We start from the raw sequence: 19637 nt of genomic DNA, 5'->3' as shown, positions 1-19637 counted from the left end.
TTTGACTTTTTGATGATAGCCATCTTAACAGATATGAGATATCTCATTGTGCTTTTGATGTACATGTCTTTGATGATCATTGATGTTTATCTTTTTATTTACCTATTTGCCATTTATATCTTCTTTGGAAAAGTGTCTATTCAGGACATTTGCCATGATGGCTTTGGGTAGTATGAACATCTTAACAGAAAATATCTCCCATTTATTTGTATTTTCAATTTGTTTCATCAATGTTTTATAATAGTCAGCATAGAGATCTTTCATTTTCTTGGCTGAATTTCTTTCTAAATATTTTATTCATTTTTATGCTATTACTAGAGGCCCAGTGCACGAAATTCATGCATGGGGGGGGGGTGTCCCTCAGCCCAGCCTGCACCATCTCCAATCTGGGACCCTTTGAGGGATGTCTGACTGCCCGTTTAGCCTGATCCCAGTGGGCAGTTGGACATTCCTCTCACAATCCAGGACTGCTGGCTCCCAACTGCCCTTCCCTGCAGGCCTTGTCCCCCCCCACAACTGCCCTCCTTTGCCGGCCTGGTCACACCTAACTTCCCACAACTGCCCACCCCTGCAGGCCATCTTGTGGTGGCCATCTTGTGTCCACATGGGGGCAGCCGTCTTTAACCACATGGGGGCAGTCATATTGTGTCTTGGTGTGACGGTCAATTTGCATATTAGTCTTTTATTAGATAGGATAATGGGATTTTTAAAAATTTCTTTTTGGATACCGTGTACAGAAATAGAAATGAGACCTAGCCAGTTTTGCTCAATGGATAGAGCATTGGCCTGCGGACTGAAGGGTCAGTTCCAGGTTCAGTTCTGGCCAAGAGCACATACCCAGGTTGTGGGCTCGATCCCCAGTAGGGGGTATGCAGGAGGCAGCCAATCAATGATTCTCATCATTGAAGTTTCTCTCTCCCTGTTCCTTCCTCTCTGAAATCAATAAAGAAATATATTAAAAAAAAATAGAATGATTTGTTTTGTTAGTTCTCAGCTGAGGATAGTTTTTCCATTGCTATTCAGAGAAAGTGAAAGGGTGGGATGGAGTAGGACACAGAGAGAGAGACATTAATGTGAGAGAGACACATCGACTGGTTGCCTCCTGCATGTGGTTGGACCAGGGAGTGAGCCTGCAACCCAGGTACATGCCCTTGACTGGTAATTGAACCCAAGACTCCCCCAAATGCACAGGATGAGGCTCTAACCACTGAATACACTGGCCAGCGAAGAACTGATTTTTATATGTTGATTTTGTATCCTGAACTTTACTATATTTGTTGATTAAATCTGGCAGTGTTTTGGTGGATTCTTTTGGATATTCTATAATCATGTTGTCTGCAAATATGGACAAGTTTATTTCTTGCTGCAATTATGATGACATTTGTTTATTTATTTAGCCTAATGCCTTTGGCTAGGACTTACAGTACTGTGTTAAATAGAGGTGGTAAGAGTGGGCACCCTTATCTTGTTCATGATCTTAAAGGAAAAGCTTTCAACCTTTCACTACTGAGTATGATGTTAATTTTGGACTTGCCATATGTGGACTTCATTATGTCAAGGCCATTATTACCTTCTACAGTTACTTTGTTGAGATTTTTTAACATGAATGGATGTTGAATATTGTCAAGTACTTATTCACTATCTATTAAAATGATTATGTAACTTTTACATTTCATCTATTAATTGGATGTGTCACATTTGTTCATTTGTATATGTTGAAACATCCTTGCATTGCAGGGATAAGTTCCCCTCAGTCATGGTGTGCTATCCTTGTAATATGCTGCTGAACTCAATTTGTTAATATTTTATGAAGAATTTTGTAACTGAATTTTTAGTACTAGATTTTTATTTTCTTAGTTATATAAGATAATGCTGATCCAAGCCACAAATATCAAACTCTCCTTAGGTTGATCCTCTCCTAACTTATTTCTGACTCTACCCTTAATCCTTCTGCTCAAACTTGTTTATAGCAGCTAGTGTTATCTTTATAGACCAGATCATCCCTCCCTGCTTAAAATCCTCCATCAGCGTCCCTTTCCTTTCTGAGTCCTACAGAGTACTCTAGGATTTGGTTCTACTTCTTACTGACTAAACCTTCTCACCCCCATTGCTCCTTCATTCCATACCCTTCACCACATTTACCTGCTAGCAGTCCTTCAAATGGGCCAACCCTGGTGCTTCCTCTGGGGCTTTGCATTTGCTCTTCCTGTTATGTAATTCCCTCCACTAAAATTTTACTATGGCATTTTCTTTTTCATTATTATTGTTTCAACTTTGAGTTGATTCTTCAAAGCCAGCCTTTTTTACCCACCTCATTAAAGCAGTATTCCCGGTCATTCTGTGTTATTCTCCTATTTTAGCTTTTTAATATCACTCACTAGTTTTCAAAAATATTCTAGTTGGTTAAGTTATCCAGTTAGTTAATGTGAGTCAAGAACAGAGAAGGGTCTGAAATTTTACCATACTTGCAACTTAACAAGTTAGTCTTTCATATCTTTACTAGAGGCCTGATGCAGGAAGATTCGTGCAAGAATAGGCCTTCCTTCCCCTGGCTGCCAGCACCACCTTCGCTCCGGCCCGGAGCAACCTTTCTGCCTTTGCTCCAGCCAGAGCTGCCTTCTGCCTTTTGCCTTGTTGCGTCAATTTGCATATTTCCTCCTATTGGCTGTGGGAGCCGCTTAGTCTCGAAGTTACCGTCAATTTGCATATTCCGTCATTATTAGATAGGATGACTGCTCACAGAAGACTGCTCACAGGGTCAAAGACAAAGCACATTAGTACCCTCAACACTTGTATTTGTCAGTTATCCAAACTCCAGTTCTCTTAGGGTAAACTCAAAGAAGGTCAAGTCAAACCTGATCACAGAGTGAGTTATATTACAGGAGAGAAATTATGAACTTAGGAAAGCCCAGTTACATTGGACTTTAAGCAAAACTCTTTGCACCAAAGGAATATGTGCTATGTACACTATATATTCCAAACTTGGACACTTTATATAGTGGTACCTTATGCTTCACCATCATGTGTATGCTAGTTATTAATTTATTATCTCTCACTTCTAAATTTATCCTTCAATATATGTTCTGTGATAACAGAATTCATTTTAAGTATTCTCTTTTAAAGTAAGCACAATGTAATCTATCAGTGGAGAGTTTAATGATTATTAATATTAAACCTCCATGCTTGAGTCTACTATGTGTTTCTATCTCTTGATTGAATCCAGACAGATATAATGCATTTAACTAATCCATATTATGACCATATATGTTGCTTATAATTTTTTCACTATTATTCAAAAAATAACAAAGAACATCTTTGATCATAAATCTTTACATGTCTCTGTAACTATATCCCTAAGAGAAAATTCCTAGAAGAAAAATTGCTACTTTAAAAATTATGTATATTTTTAAGATTTTCCAAAATTATCCCCTAGAAAGGATATAATAAAATATACTTTTGGAAAAGTGTAGAATGCCTAAGTCCCATTACCTTATAATAAGCATGGTTTATAAAAAAGAGGGAATGAAAAGAAAATGCACTAAGATTGCCCAATAGCATCCCTCTAGCCTACAAACACCTATCAACAGTGAGCAAATCCATTTATCATAGCTTGTGTTGGACTGTCAGAGGTTATTATTTAGAGAAATAAAATAATATTGGAGGGAAAATGATTTCTAGGACCCTCTTGACTTGTAAACATTCCATACCCCAGTGCCCTCTCCACTTTTACTTCCACTAGAAACCAGAACCTCTTCATACTGTCATCTCTTCATTCGTTAAAAACCTCAGAGGAACTCAGAAGGCTTACAGCTAAGCTGAAGTGTGAATTTAAAAAGCTTATCACTCACCTTAATCATTACTTACTACACTGAGTGGCCAGATTATTATGATCTCTGAATGCATAATAATCTGGCGCGCGCGCGCGCGCGCGTGTGTGTGTGTGTGTGTGTGTGTGTGTGTGTGTGTGTGTAGGGTCCGGCCAGCCTGGCCAGGGTGAGGGGACATGGGCAGTTGGCCAGCCTGCCTGCTGGTTGAACTCCTGGTCGAGGGGACAATTTGCATATTAGCCTTTTATTATATAGGCTATACACTGAGTGGCCAGATTATTATGCATTCAAAGATCACAATAATCTGGCCACTCAGTGTATTTCCTGAAAAATTTTAATTTCTAAATATACTGCAGTAAGTTAAAAATAAAATAAAACATTGTTTACTAATAAAGTGTCAGATTTCTTTTTTTCCTTGGAGATAAACATAATTAAACTCTGAGAATGAGGGACATTTTGGTTTGCCACATAAACTGAAAATCTGAAATTCCTGATTGTTGATCTGGAAGACATGGGTTGTGATAAGTAACCAGATTTAAAGCAATAGCCATCTCTTTAGGGTAATAAATAACAGTCCACTGAAATGTATTTGTACAGTCAGTGGATCAACTTTTCATTAGCTGGTAGTAAAATTTAAAATTAAAATAACTAAGGAAAGCTAATAAGTTGCTATGTCTATGGAGTTGGAAATCAGTTTACTAATCTCCCAGTCAACTGGAGTAATATTTAGAGCTTTTGGCTCTTTCTCAATCAAGTCTAGAATCACCCATATATTTTTGTCAAAACCATCTATATTTAATAGGGAATTAGAAAGACATAAATGTCTATTGCACTTCACTTTTCTTAAATATCTGCTGTTTACTCAAACACCTGGATGTTGCAGCTTACTCTTTCAGCACTCAGTAAGTGTGGCACACTTCATTTATTCCAGCTAAATCGACTGCTTTGCCCAGGTACACGAGCTCCCACAAGTTATGCCACAGTGACTTGACAACCAAGCTTAAACCTGCTCAATGACTCCCTCTTTTATTCAAATGTCTTCCAGACATGGTACTAAATGATCACCTATATAAACATTAAAAAAATAAGGAATAAATGTTCAGGCTGGGTGATTTGGAGATGTAGCCTTCATTTTTTTGAACTAACAGTTTTCTCACATCCTTGCCCATTAAAGTATAACAATTAGTGCCTTAATGCTTTTAAATGCATTTTGGTGTCCTCAAGAATAAGATCTTACTAAAAAGCATGGTGTCCTTACACCTCCATTTTGTTACTTCATAATTGTGCAAATTACACAAAAAAGCTAGTAACCTCATTTTGTTCTTATTAGTCTCTCATCAATCAACTATAAACTCCTGGTCAGAGCCTTGACATATGAAAAACCAAGGAAAGAGACAACATTCTCTTGAACTTGAACTCCTCCTTAACAGGAAATGAAAAGAGCTCTGTTTTCTTTGAGAAGTCCCTGCACTCAGCTACTCCAAAGCTGTGGCCACTTCAAAGAGGTTTCCTGCAGAGTGATAGACTCCCTTCTGAGGAATTACGATGGGAATGAAAGATGAAAGCTCTCCTGGATCTCATCACAGGGTCCTGCATATGGCAACATTTCAAAGGGTCCCTTATTCCCTTTGGTGGGGCATGTCACTTTCGTAAAATGCAACTAGGTAGAAAAGTAAAGCAAAATCATGAAGCCTTCTGTCTCCTACTCAGCTCCTCTAAAGCTCTGTCATACCCCTTTCTGTTGAGAAGATTAAACATTTTCAAGTTTTGGGGGCCCAAAGAGTTCAGAACTTACAATTTGACAATGACATTTGCAGAACTGTAGTAGGCTGAACAACGCCCCAAAGATATCCACATCCTAATTTCTGAAACCTGTGAATATGCTACCTTACATGGTGAAAGTGACTTTGCAGATACATCTTAAGTTAATTGAGATGGGGAGGTAGATTATCCTGTATTATTCAGGTGGGTGGCAGTAATCAAAAGTGATCCGAGTAAAAACAAGGAGAACCATGGAACCATACATTGGAGTGGTGATCTCTGAAGATGGAGGCAGGGGCCACAAGCAAATGTGTGCAGGTGGCATATAGAAGCTTGTAAAGGGAAAGACACTTTCCCCTGACGTCTCCAGAAAGAATGCAACCTGCCAACTCCTAGATTTCAGACTTTTAAACTTTACAGCTATAAGAACATAATTTGTGATTTTTTTATGCCACTAACTTTGTGGTAACTTGTTGCAGCAGCCATGGGAAACTAAGACAAGAACCAAACAGTAATAAACCCAACTTGCTATCCAAGTTTATTAACACACTGCATCTCTGTGAAGACAGAAATCTCTCAGGCCTTGGCATGTTTCAAAAAGTAGTCCCTTTCTCATGAAATTATCCCTTGCCTTCTCCCCATAGTCCATCTCCTTAGCTGACTCCTGCTCATCCTTCTAGCCCCATTTCACCTGTTGATCTTTCTTAAACCATTCTATATATCTCCTTAACAAAGTTAGGCTGAATTAACTCCCCTTGAGAACTTGTGCATAAATAGAAATATCTAATGTCTTACAATGTTGACTTATGGCCCTGCCTTCTGCTTTATATACCACATAGAAAATATATAAAGTATATTTTATATCTATAGAAAATATAGAAAGTATATTTTATATCTAGCGTCTAGAAGAGTAGTCTTATTTATCTTTATATCTCAAACACCTACACATAAATAATAATAAAAATTTGAAGACATGAGTAAATGAATGTAAGTTTGGATAAATGAATGTTACTTTAGGATTAAACTTAAAACTACTGGAAACTCATCAAGTTAATTTTCATTTAAGACGAGCCTCTCTGGGAAACCTTCCTCAAACTGCCAAAGCAAGCGTTTGATATCCCATACTGGTTTAGCACTTTTTACAAATCTTAATCATCACATCATATTGTTATGATTTGTTTCAGCTTCACTTTCCCAGTAGACTCTGAAATCCCTGAGGCCTGACTGCCAATCTCATTAAGTATTGAAATCCTAAAATTGAACACAGGTAAATCCAAAAACTACATGCTGTTACTTTATATGGCACTGATCAAAGCTTGTTGAACCAGATCACTTATTCCTTCATAGTTGTAGAGCTTTATAATGCATCATACACAAATCCCAGAGCTGGGAATAGATCAGAGGTGTAACAGGACAATCACCTACACATATTTACTATGGAAACTTAGAGTATGAAGTTGAAAAGAAGGAAAGATGGTCCAGTTTATTCTTTGTACAGGATGTTTAAAAATTATCTATAGGATTGCATCTGTAACAATGGCTTCAAGAAACTAGAAGAGTTGAATTGTTCCCAAATAAGCCAATAGTCCCTGCCATACTATTACTATTTGAAATAATGTATGATTGCACATAAGTTTCATATTGGTCTCAATTCAGTATAGTCCATATTAAGATATCAGCAACTCTCATTTTATGAAATCATTACTAATATAACTGAATTTTACTAAATTTTATTAGTTTATAGGTCTTTTCCTGAGCTCTGTAGTATTGTTGTTTTTAATGTGCACCTGTATTTTTTTTTATCAATGTTCAACCTCCTCCTATGAAACTATTACTTTCGGTGGATGGCCTGATTTTAAGAATTGTATTTTCCTTTTTTCATCATAATATTAAGTAATCTTCATGATTGCTTAAAAAGTATAAGTACTGCTGGGTGACCTGCTCATTGCATGCCTATATCACATATTGAGAGTGTTCTATTATTATTTTTGAAGAGCTCTGAAAATCAGTAAACAAATCATAGAGTTCCTTTTAATTATTTGTAAATTTATCATCAAAATTGTACTTCAAAAACAATTATTACTACAAATATTTAATAAAACTCTGGGGAATATATGGTCGTAAATTAATATTCTTCTACAATCTGATAAAACACTGTGGTAGTGAACACATATAATTTCATATGTTTTACTTTCTTCTGCAATTAAACTGGCTAAAGAATAATAAATATCACTCAGCATGGCTTTGTTGCTACCAATTTGAGGCATAAAGAATTGTTTGAGTAACAGCTGTGGCTATTGATACAATTGGGCTATTATATATTCTTACTTTGTACTTTTTGAATCCAAAATTATCTGGGGGAAATTAAAATTCTAGGTTTGTTTTGATAAATGACATGTTTTCATTTCACATTTTCCTTTGGAATTATAGTCAAAGCATTTAAGTTAATGAAAAAGTGAACTCTTAGGTCATTTGAAGACCTCAAAATCAATGATTCTAAGAGTCCTTCCCCTACACTGCCTCCTGTAGCATCAGAGTCTGGCAGGCTGTACGGACTGAATCACTCTTTGTACTACTGTCTCCTAATCCTAGTGGTGTACGTGGAGAGGACGTGGCACAAGCTCTCCAATTGCACACGTCTGGGGTGCATTCAGCTTTAATAAACTTTATTCTGTTTGCTTCTGGTCATCTCTTCAATTTATGAAGCTCACTTTGTAATTAGGCCCTACTTTTCAAACTATTCACCCTAACTAGTTTGAAATAACCTGTAAATTTAATGCTTAAAGCCTTTATTCTAGCATTTAGTCACTGAAGAAAGATTTCTATGTTTCACACTTGATTGCTATATGTCCCCAGAGTTGACATTGATCCACTGTTCAGATACTTTGAAGGGAAACATTAAAACTCTGTAAAATATCAAGATAGATTATGACTATTTTTAAAATCTGTCATTCTTTCAAAAGCGATGTAAGTTACTGAAAGGAAATTGTCCTTTATAAAGACACTGGTTGACATAAAATTCCTGAATTTCACTAAGAGATACTGAATACTGTACTGAAACATTATGATTAGGCTGTCTACCGACCTTTTCTTACAGTACATAAAAATAACTTTCCTTAAAATATTTTTGATTTCTGGGCTCTTTTTAAAAAGTATTCAGCATTCTTAAGGTTGACTTGGAATACTGCTAATCAGAAAATTGCTAATTAATTGGTCTAGCAGGCCTGGGTCTGAAAATTGCATATGGAAATTATTTTCAAAAAAATTTCAAGTTAAAATTATGGCAATAATGCCAAAATTCTGGGAAAGCTTGGTAAGTGCTTGTATACCTCCTGGCCAGTCTGGAATATGTTAAAAGGTTATTAGGATACACTTTTGAATGAAACTGGCAATATTATTTATTTTTAAATCTCATATGTCCATGGCATTCTGACCAGTGCTTCCACGTTATAGTTTCTTTTCAAACATTATAATGATTATAAAACATATTTTAGACCACCGCACTATCAAAGAATGTCAGAGATAGGACAAACATTATGGACCAACTAATTAAAATTAGTTAACATGCAAGGAAACTGAAGTCCCAAATGACAGTTTACCCATCTTGATTATGGCGAAGTTTGGTTGAGACAGAAGAGGAAAGAGAATCCAACCCTTCTAATTCCCAGTTCAGTGTTGTTTTTTTCCAGTCAGTTGGTGAGACATCTCATGGAGAAAAGGAGAGGATGCAGTTTAGCATTAGTGTGAAAGAGCCAGTGGGGAGATTGTGGCAAGGTCCAATTTATAGAGTCCTGCATTTAAAGTCTCCAAGTATTGGGGATAGAAAGGAAAGATGAGACTTCTGATGAAAATCTGATTATTGCACTTGGGGTGGGAGTTATTTTCTCTTTGTATGCTTGTACGATTCTGTCTTAATCATTAAAATTACAAACATATACCAAAACATATCCCAGTATGGGTCTTTTATCTTTCCTACCCCCAGAGAATCCCTTCAACTTAAAAACTCTTGTCTTTTACTGGGTAAGTATAGTTTTGATAATAAGAAGTTATAAAACTTCTTACTTAAACTTACTTGAGTGCTCAGATGCCAGTTGCCCACGTTGAACTTCAGGGTGGATTTAAACTCACTTAAAATTGGTGATCATTAGCTCCGTCAGCAACTGTAGTCACATCTCAGTTTTATTAGTCCCAAGAAAAATAGATAAAAATAAAATATAAAAGAAGTACAAAAATAATATAAAAATGTTAAACTTACTTTTGTTTTGAAACTTCAAGATCCAATGTGACTGCCATGGGAGAAGTGATAGAGATTTAGGCAACGAAAGCTATAATTTCAGAGAAATTGATTTTTGAGAGCATGTTTAGTTTTCACATATTTGTGGGGGCTTTTTTTTTTTTTTGCCTTTTTGGCTATTGATTTCTAATTTCAAAGCATTGTGGTCAAAGAATATGCTTCGTATGACTTCAATTTTCTTAAGTTTGTTGAGGCTAGTTTTCTGTCCCAACATATAGTCTATCCTTGAGAATGTTCCATATGCACTACAGAAGAATGTATACTCTGGTGTTCTGGGATGAAAGACTCTGTAAATGTCAATTATGTCCATTTGGTCTAATGTGGCTCAGATGCCAAATGCTTCAGTGTTCCTCAGCTGTATTCAGTGAGGCTCCCAGGCTACTGGATGCCTGTGCGCTAAGTTTATGTGGCTTCTGTGCGATTTCTGGGAAGGTTCTGACACTTAGCTGGAAGCCTGGTTTATCTCCCCAACTCCCTGCCACAGCTTCAAAGGCCATCCTTTTGTTCACAGTTCATGTTGAATTAGATGTTATTGAAATTCTAGAGAAGTTGGGATGTAAAACTTCAGGAATCTCTCTCCACACTTTTTTGGGGGCTCTGTTCCACCTGATGTATTCCCTCAACTATACCATTTACTGACAATAAGTGTGGAAGGATCATGTACATGAAGGGAACATCTGTTTTCTGTGTGTTATAGAATGCCTTACCAGTGGTTGGCAAACTCATTAGTCAACAGAGACAAATATCAACAGTACAACGATTGAAATTTCTTCTGAGAGCCGAAAACTGACTTCTGCGCATGGGCCACGAAGTTTCAATCGCACTGTACGTGTGTGCCCGCACGTGGTATTTTGTGGAAGAGCCACACTCAAGGGGCCAAAGAGCTGCATGTGGCTCACGAGCCGCAGTTTGCCGACCACTGCCTTAACCCATAATACATTCATTGATAACACTTAGTGAGAAATAAAGAAAAATATAAAATATCCATGAGTTCAGTATACCATGTTGTTTTGTGTATTCAAATATTCTCTAAACTGGAAACTTACTACTATAATTTTTTGTGTGTAAACTTCTTCTATGCCACTCATAAAATGGGGAAAATTTATTAGAATTGCAAGAACCTTGATAACATGGTCTCAATCTTTATTAAAGTTACATCCAGAACACTATAAATTCTTATTAAACTTTATTTTGAACAGTTAGTCATAGTTCCCTGAACCTACTATGCTTTTTCATGTCCCCATATACCCATATATTTTGCATTTTAGGCTTGAAACATGTTCCTCCACGTTTGCCAATGAAGTATACTCCTGCTCTTCTTTGTAGAACTCAGCTCAAATATCATCTATTTTATAAACGCCTACTTGGCCGGCCCCTTTTATCTTATTTGGACCTCCTTAACACTTTTTTATAGCAATTATTTGATAGACATCTAATTATTTATTCACTAGAGGCCCAGTGCATGAAATTCATACACCGGGTGTGGGGAGGGTCCCCTCAACCCAGCCTGCACCCTTTCCAATCCGGGACACCCCTCTCACAATCCTGGACTGCTGGTTCCTAACTGCTTACCTGCCTGATTGCCCCTAACTGCACCCCCCACCAGCATGATCACCCCTAACTGCCTTTGCCTGCCGGCCTGATCGACCCAACTTCCCCCCCGCTGGCCTGGTTGCCCCCAACTGCCCCCCCTGCTGGCCTGGTCACCCCACGCAGCCTGCTGTTTGGTTGTCTGGTCACCCCTCACTGCCCCCCCTGCCGGCCTGGTTTCCCGACGCAGGCTGCTGCTCAGTTGTTTGGTCGCCCCTCACTAACCTCCCTGCCAACCTAGTTGCCCCATGCAGCCTGTTGCTCAGTCGTTTGGCCACCCCTCACTAACCCTCCTGCCAGCCGTGTCACCCCATGCAGCCTGTTTGGCCGTCTGTTCGGTTGTTTCGGTTGCAACGGTTGCTTAGGCTTTTATATAGATAGATGTGTATTTGTCCCATGTGACCCAATTTTTCATCATGTGTAGAATGTCACAGGCCTATGATGTGGGGTTCAAAAATGTTAATACTTTTTATATCCTAATTCCTCAATGGACTATTTTATAAACTGCATAGAACCATAGTGATATTTATGAGTTCTGCTAATGGTATCCACAACTCAGAGCTCTATTTTTATTATTACACAACTAGAGGCCCAGTGCATGGATTCATGCACATTGAAAGGAAATTAATTAGAAGGTGGCCAGTGGGGCGAGACTGGGCAAGACAGGCTGGACACACCCTAGAGCTAACCTCCCGCAGTCCCTCCCTGGCCGGCCGCACCTGGGATAGGGCCGAAACCGGCTCTCTGACATCCCCCAAGGGGTCCCGGATTGTGAGAGGGCGATTCTCGGGTGATGCACCCCAGAATCAGGCTCCCTCTCTCCGGTTCCTGGTGCATCACCTGAGAATGTCACCCAAGAACTGCAGCTGCCAAGTCACTGCAGCTCGGCAGCTCCTGTGTTGAGCATCTGCCTCCTGGTGGTCATTGCATGTCATAGCTACCAGTCAGAAGGTTGGACAGTCACTTAGACTTTTATATATACATATAGATTAACCAGTACAAATACTGAATGCTAAAAAACAGGATGTGCACATTTTAAATAATAGTAAATGATAAAATAATGATACAGGGCTAACTCAAAGCAATATTTTCCACTTGAGGATTATATCAAAACATTTCCATGACAATCTCATCTTACATTTTCTAGCATGTCCTTCCCATTGCCATGTACTAGAATATCCTTTTCCCAAATTCCAGACCAACTACGTAGAACTCCTAGTTCATTATTTTGGTTTTCTTTTTTGTTGTTATTAATATTAACTCTACTATGTGCCTAACACTTTCTGGGTATTTTATATACATTAACTCACTTACTGAATCCTGAAAAGAATCCTATAATGTAGGTACTATTATTGTTCCAGTTTAAAAACTAAGAAAACAGAGAACAAGAGATTTTTTTTTACCCATAAGTCTTCCCAGATTTCCTCAATTCATCCTATATAATAAGAGAGGAATATGTTAGTTATCTCTTATACCATAATGTCACGACCAATCTACAAGTGGTGGAGAGCTACAGGAGGGCGGGGAAGCGAGCTAGGAATGGGGAGAGCTATAGGAGGGCAGGGCAGTGAGCTACCAGCAGTGGAGAGCTACCAGCGGTGGTGGGCGGGTGGCCAGTTGAGGCAAGTGGCAGCAAGCTACTCACGCACGGATTTGTGCACAGGGCTACTAGTATCATTATATTATTACAGTTACCAATATTTGATTAAAATATAACCTGATATTAAAATATTAATATTGCCTTAAATTTGTATAGTGCTTTATCAAACACAATTTCATTTAATTTTCACAGTGACCTAAGTCAAGTCACACAATGTGCAAGATGAATAAAACTGAGGCCTAGAAAGGTTAAGAGAGCGCGGGGTGCCCGCAGAGGCGCCTGACGGGAGCGCCCGATGGGAGCGCGGTCGTAGGGGCGCCCCCGTCCTGTGCCCGCGCCCGACCTGTGCCCGTGCCCGCGCCCTTCCTCCGAGCGTGGGGACGGCGCGCCCCGGGCCAGGATCCGAGGGGCGGCTGCACACGCAGGCGGGGCCCGGCCGCCCACTCCAGGACCCGCGGCCGGAAGCGCTCGCTGTCACAAAGGGGCCACACGTGGGTGCAGATGGCTCGGGCGGCGGTCCCAGGAGCCAGGGTCGCCCGGAGAACTGCCCACCGTCCCGGCCGCGACTCCTCGGCCCCGGCCGCCAGGCCGGTCCCGCTTCGGCCGGCGCAGGCTCCGTCTGACCCCCAATCCCCCCAGTCTTTTCCACCTGGTTCGGACCCTGCAGAACCATGTCCATCCTCTACGTCTCCCCGCACCCCGATGCCTTCCCCAGCCTCCGAGCCCTCATAGCAGCGCGCTACGGGGAGGCTGGGGAGGGGCCGGGCTGGGGAGGCGCCCACCCCCGCATCTGTCTTCAGCCGCCTCCAGCGAGCAGGACCCCCTTCCCCCCACCCCGCCTGCCCGCCCTGGAGCAGGGGCCCGGTGGGCTCTGGGTGTGGGGGGCCACTGCTGTGGCCCAGCTGCTGTGGCCCGCAGGCCTGGGGCGCCCTGGGGGCAGCCGGGCAGCCGTCCTCGTCCAACAGTGGGTCAGTTACGCCGACACGGAGCTAATACCAGCTGCCTGTGGGGCAACGCTGCCCGCCTTGGGACTCCGCGGCTCTGTCCAGGACCCCCAGGCTGCACTGGGGGCCCTGGGAAGGGCCCTGAGCCCATTGGAAGAGTGGCTTTGGCAGCACACCTACCTGGCCGGGGAGGCTCCCACTTTGGCTGACCTGGCGGCTGTTACAGCCTTGCTTCTGCCCTTCCGATATGTCCTGGACCCCTGTGCGCGCCGGATCTGGGGGAATGTCACTCGCTGGTTCATCACCTGTGTCCAGCAGCCAGAATTCCGGGCCGTGCTGGGAGAGGTGGTTCTGTATTCAGGGGCCAGGCCGCTCTTGCAACAGCCAGGCCCTGAGGTCACTGCACCTCCAAAGACACCTGCTCAACTCAAGAAAGAGGCAAAGAAACGGAAGAAGCTAGAGAAATTCCAACAGAAGCAGAAGATCCAACAGCAGCAACCACTGCCCAAGGAGAAGAAACCAAAACCAGAGAAGAGGGAGAAGCGGGATCCTGGAGTTATTACCTATGATCTCCCAACCCCACCTGGGGAAAGGAAAGATGTCAGTGGCACTATGCCCGACTCCTACAGCCCTCAGTACGTGGAGGCAGCCTGGTACCCCTGGTGGGAGCAGCAGGGCTTCTTTAAGCCAGAGTATGGACATTCCAGTGTGTCAGCACCTAATCCACGGGGCATCTTCATGATGTGCATCCCACCTCCAAACGTGACAGGCTCCCTGCACCTGGGCCATGCGCTCACCAACGCCATCCAGGACTCTCTTACCCGATGGCACCGCATGCGCGGGGAGACCACCCTGTGGAACCCCGGCTGTGACCACGCAGGTATTCCCATGCAGGTGGTTGTGGAGAAGAAGCTGTGGCGCGAGCAGGGGCTGACCCGCCACCAGCTGGGCCGCGAGGCCTTTCTGCGGGAGGTCTGGAAGTGGAAGGAAGAGAAAGGGGACCGGATTTACCACCAGCTGCGGAAGCTCGGCAGCTCCTTGGATTGGGATCGAGCCTTTTTCACCATGGACCCCAAACTGTCCGTGGCTGTGACAGAGGCCTTCGTCCGGCTCCACGAGGAAGGCATCATCTACCGCAGTACCCGCCTTGTCAACTGGTCCTGCACCCTGAACTCTGCCATCTCTGACATCGAGGTGGACAAGAAGGAGCTGACGGCTCGCACCCTGCTCTCTGTGCCTGGCTACAAGGAAAAGGTGGAGTTCGGGGTCCTCATCTCTTTTGCTTACAAGGTCCAAGGCTCAGAGAGTGATGAGGAGGTGGTGGTGGCAACAACTCGGATCGAGACAATGCTGGGAGATGTGGCTGTAGCTGTGCACCCCAAAGATCCCAGATACCAGCACCTGAAGGGGAGGAGCGTGGTCCACCCGTTCCTGTCTCGCAGCCTCCCCATGGTCTTTGATGATTTCGTGGACATGGAGTTCGGCACAGGTGCGGTGAAGATCACCCCTGCACATGACCAAAACGACTATGAGGTCGGGCGGCGGCACGGGCTGGAGGCCATCAGCATCATGGACTTCCGGGGAGCCCTGGTCAATGTGCCCCCCCCTTTCCTGGGCCTGCCCAGGTTTGAGGCCCGGAAGGCGGTGCTGGCGGCGTTGAAGGAGCGGGGCCTGTTCCGTGGCATCCAGGACAACCCCATGGTGGTGCCGCTTTGCAACCGGTCCAAGGACGTGGTGGAGCCCCTGCTGCGGCCGCAGTGGTATGTGCGCTGCGGGGAGATGGCCCGGGCAGCCAGTGCAGCCATGGCTCGGGGCGACCTCCGCATCCTGCCTGAGGCCCACCAGCGGACGTGGCATGCCTGGATGGACAACATCCGGGACTGGTGCATCTCCCGGCAGCTGTGGTGGGGCCATCGCATCCCAGCCTACTTTGTCACTGTCCACAACCCAGCTGTTACCCCTGGGGAGGATCCCGACGGGCGGTACTGGGTGAGTGGGCGCAGCGAGGCCGAGGCCCGTGAGAAGGCAGCCAAGGAGTTTGGAGTGTCCCCTGACAAGATCAGCCTCCAGCAAGATGAAGACGTATTGGACACCTGGTTTTCCTCTGGCCTCTTCCCCTTCTCCATCCTGGGCTGGCCCAACCAGTCAGAGGATCTGAGTGTGTTCTACCCGGGGACCCTGCTGGAGACAGGCCACGACATTCTCTTCTTCTGGGTGGCCAGGATGGTCATGCTGGGCCTGCAGCTCACCGGCAGGCTGCCCTTCCGAGAGGTCTTCCTCCATGCCATCGTGCGAGATGCCCATGGCCGGAAGATGAGCAAGTCTCTGGGCAATGTCATTGACCCCCTGGATGTCATCCACGGAGTCTCCCTGCAGGGCCTCCATGACCAGTTACTGAATAGCAACCTAGATCCCAGTGAGGTGGAGAGGGCTAAAGAAGGGCAGAAGGCAGACTTCCCGGCCGGGATTCCCGAGTGTGGCACCGATGCCCTCCGGTTTGGATTGTGCGCCTACACATCCCAGGGGCGTGACATTAACCTGGACGTGAACCGGATCCTGGGGTACCGCCACTTCTGCAACAAGCTCTGGAATGCCACCAAGTTTGCCCTTCGCGGCCTTGGCAAGGCTTTCGTGCCCTCAGCCACCTCCGAGCCTGGAGGCAGCGAGAGCCTGGTGGACCGCTGGATCCGCAGGCGGCTGACTGAGGCCGTGAGGCTCAGCAACCAAGGGTTCCAGGCCTACGACTTCCTGGCTGTCACCACCGCCCAGTACAGCTTCTGGCTCTATGAGCTCTGTGATGTCTACCTGGAGTGCCTGAAGCCTGTGCTGAGTGGGGTGGACCAGGTGGCCGCTGAGTGCGCCCGCCAGACCCTCTACACCTGCCTGGATGTTGGCTTGAGGCTGCTCTCGCCGTTCATGCCCTTCGTGACTGAGGAGCTATTCCAGAGGCTGCCCCGGCGGCTGCCGCAGGCACCCCCCAGCCTCTGCGTCACCTCCTTCCCAGAGCCCTCAGAGTGCTCCTGGAAGGACCCTGAGGCAGAGGCGGCCTTGGAGCTGGCCCTGAGCATTGCCCGAGCCGTCCGCTCCCTGCATGCCGACTACAACCTCACCCGCACCCGGCCTGACTGTTTCCTGGAAGTGGCCGACGAAGCCACAGGTGCCCTGGCGTCGGCAGTGTCGGGCTACGTGCAGGCACTGGCCAACGTGGGTGTGGTGGCTGTCCTGGCGCTGGGGGCTCCTGTGCCCCAGGGCTGTGCGGTGGCCCTGGCCTCCGACCGCTGCTCTGTCCACCTGCAGCTGCAGGGGCTGGTAGATCTGGCCCGGGAGCTGGGCAAGCTGCAGGCCAGGCGTGGTGAGGTGCAGCGGCAGGCCCAGCGTCTACGGGAGCGCTGTGCCGCCGTGGGCTACCCGGTCAAGGTGCCCCTCAAAGTCCAGGAGGCAGATGAGGCCAAGCTCCAGCAGACAGAAGCAGAGCTCAGGAAGATGGACGAGGCCATCGCCCTGTTTCAGAGGATGCTGTGACACGCTCAGCCCTCAGCCCCGTGGCCCACCGGGGGCAGCAATAAATATTTTGCCACAAAAAAAAAAAAAGAAAGGTTAAGAGAGCAAATTTACATCAAAGTCCTCATTTTAAGTCAAAACACCAGCTTATGGTTAAATTGTGCATGGTCACAGGCTAAATAATATCAGGTACAAATCCCTGGAAAAATGTGAATATCGCCTTATTTGGAAAAAGGATCTTTGCAGATGTGATTAAGTTAGGATCTTGCAATGGCGTGATTATCCTGGATTATATAAGTGGACCCTAAATACCATCACATGTATATTGTAATAGTGTCAACAATAAAGAGAGAGAAACAGAGAGCTGGAGAGAGAGTTTATACACCTAGAGGAGAAGGTGCTGTAAAGACTGAGCAGACAAGAGATTTGAAGATTCTGGCCTTGAAAATTAGAAACATTATGCAGCCAGTCACAAGCCAAGGGATGCCAGCAGCCACCAGAAGCTAGGACAGGCAAAGAAGAAGTTCTCCCTTAGAGCCTTAAGCAGTGTGTCCTGGCCAACACCTTGATTTTGGACTTTTGTCCTCCGAGACTGTGAGAAAATTTAATTTCTGCTATTATAAGCCACAAGGTTTGAGGTAATTTGTTACAACAGCCACAGTAAATGAATGCAAGGATTACTTGAAATGTATATTAGATCTGAACTGATTAGCCTCATGATGGTAATTAACTAAATACATTCAGCACCTAGTTTCCTGCTATCTAAGGTCTAAAGAGTTAAAAGGAATATAATAACAGCCAGTTTGTTCCTTTATTTTGTTTTTTAGATTCCATATTTAAAATATAATTTAATAAATGGAATATGGTAAACTAGAATTTCTATGAATTCAACATGGAAGAGTCTCTCTTCTTCACTTTGATTTCGTAAGAAAGAACATTAACAACAGCCAACTTGCTATTGTTCCAACTCAGTTTTCCTGCTACATCAACATTCATCTTATCATGACACACATATCAAATGCACAGATGATTGCCACCTCTCAGTGTTCTTTATCATTGAAATCCCTCTTTCATCTCTAGATTAGTGTCTCCTAGATTATCGTGTTTGCTTTCTGCTTACCCATATGACTTGTCTGCCACCCCACCATTCACCTCTCTCAGGGTGGTTTTGTCTGGAAAGGTTTCTAGGACATTAACCTTTTCTTCTTCTATACTCTGATATTACACAATTCCCATCTTTTCAATGTTTTCATATTATTTGTTCTTTTTACTGCTTCCTACCCCATCTCCTTTCTGGTCTTTTGACATTTTTATGGAGTACTAGATTTTTCAACTTATTTCCTTTGCTGATTTTTACTCATTTTTTTTAGCCATTGCTATGAACTCTTTCAAATAGTTTAGCATTACAACAGACTTCTACATCCTATTTGCAACAGAGTTGTATAGCATCATTTTTTTTTCAATACAATTTCATTTCTGAATATGTGAGAGAGGTGTGGTGCTTTTATTTGTAATAATCATTACTTTGCTGATGTACCATATTCTGTGAGCCTATGCCAGCATACTTTCATTTAAATTAAGCTGACACAGCTTTTGAAGTAATTGTTGAAGGACCTTAATTTCTTAAAACTCCCATTTTACATCCTTTGCATTCAATTACTGTCAAAGTTAAAGAAAGAAGACAGCAGAGTGGAATCTTTATTATAAGGTCCAAATCATGACTTTTAATATGCAATGTCCAGGGCTTGCCATTGGCATCCATTGACAATACCTTAACAGCCAAGGTAATTATTTCATGTTCCAGGTTACCCAGTTCACTTCAGCTAAAAAGGATTGATAGCTGAGCATCAAAAAATCATATTTCAGACTGCTCTGACTACCTGCAAATTCATGAGTGGCTCCTGTAAGCTACCTACCTGAATTTTATTCATATATTCATTTATTCAGACCCTGGCTAGTTTCTAAAAGAATTTAAGGCAGCTTAGAGAGAGAAAATATAATGAAACAAGGTAAGAATAAAATAGGGAAAGCACATTGATTGTAAAGTCATACACGTTAACGTGGGTCACCAATTTAGCACCAAGATTGGTAAGCAGGCAAAGATAAAAAAAATCACTGTA

General features: G+C 43.5%; 1 protein-coding gene across 1 annotated transcript; it reads left to right on the top strand.

Annotated features, from left to right (window-relative positions):
- Window positions 1-13716: 13716 nt before the first annotated feature.
- LOC308247644 (valine--tRNA ligase-like) lies at window positions 13717-17558 on the top strand. Its single transcript, XM_080667047.1, has one exon. The coding sequence runs from the start codon at window positions 13744-13746 to the stop codon at window positions 17536-17538; it is 3795 nt and encodes a 1264-aa protein (XP_080523173.1). The 5' UTR covers window positions 13717-13743; the 3' UTR covers window positions 17539-17558.
- Window positions 17559-19637: the final 2079 nt, after the last annotated feature.

This window comes from Plecotus auritus, assembly GCF_963455305.1.
Source record: "Plecotus auritus genome assembly, chromosome: 4".
Classification (NCBI taxonomy): domain Eukaryota; kingdom Metazoa; phylum Chordata; class Mammalia; order Chiroptera; family Vespertilionidae; genus Plecotus; species Plecotus auritus.
This window is presented reverse-complemented; position numbering and strand designations above follow the sequence as displayed.

What these genes read in the sequence shown, in the direction of transcription:
- LOC308247644 (XM_080667047.1), top strand. Translation starts at nt 13,744, where the DNA reads ATGTCCATCCTCTACGTCTCCCCGCACCCCGATGCCTTCCCCAGCCTC.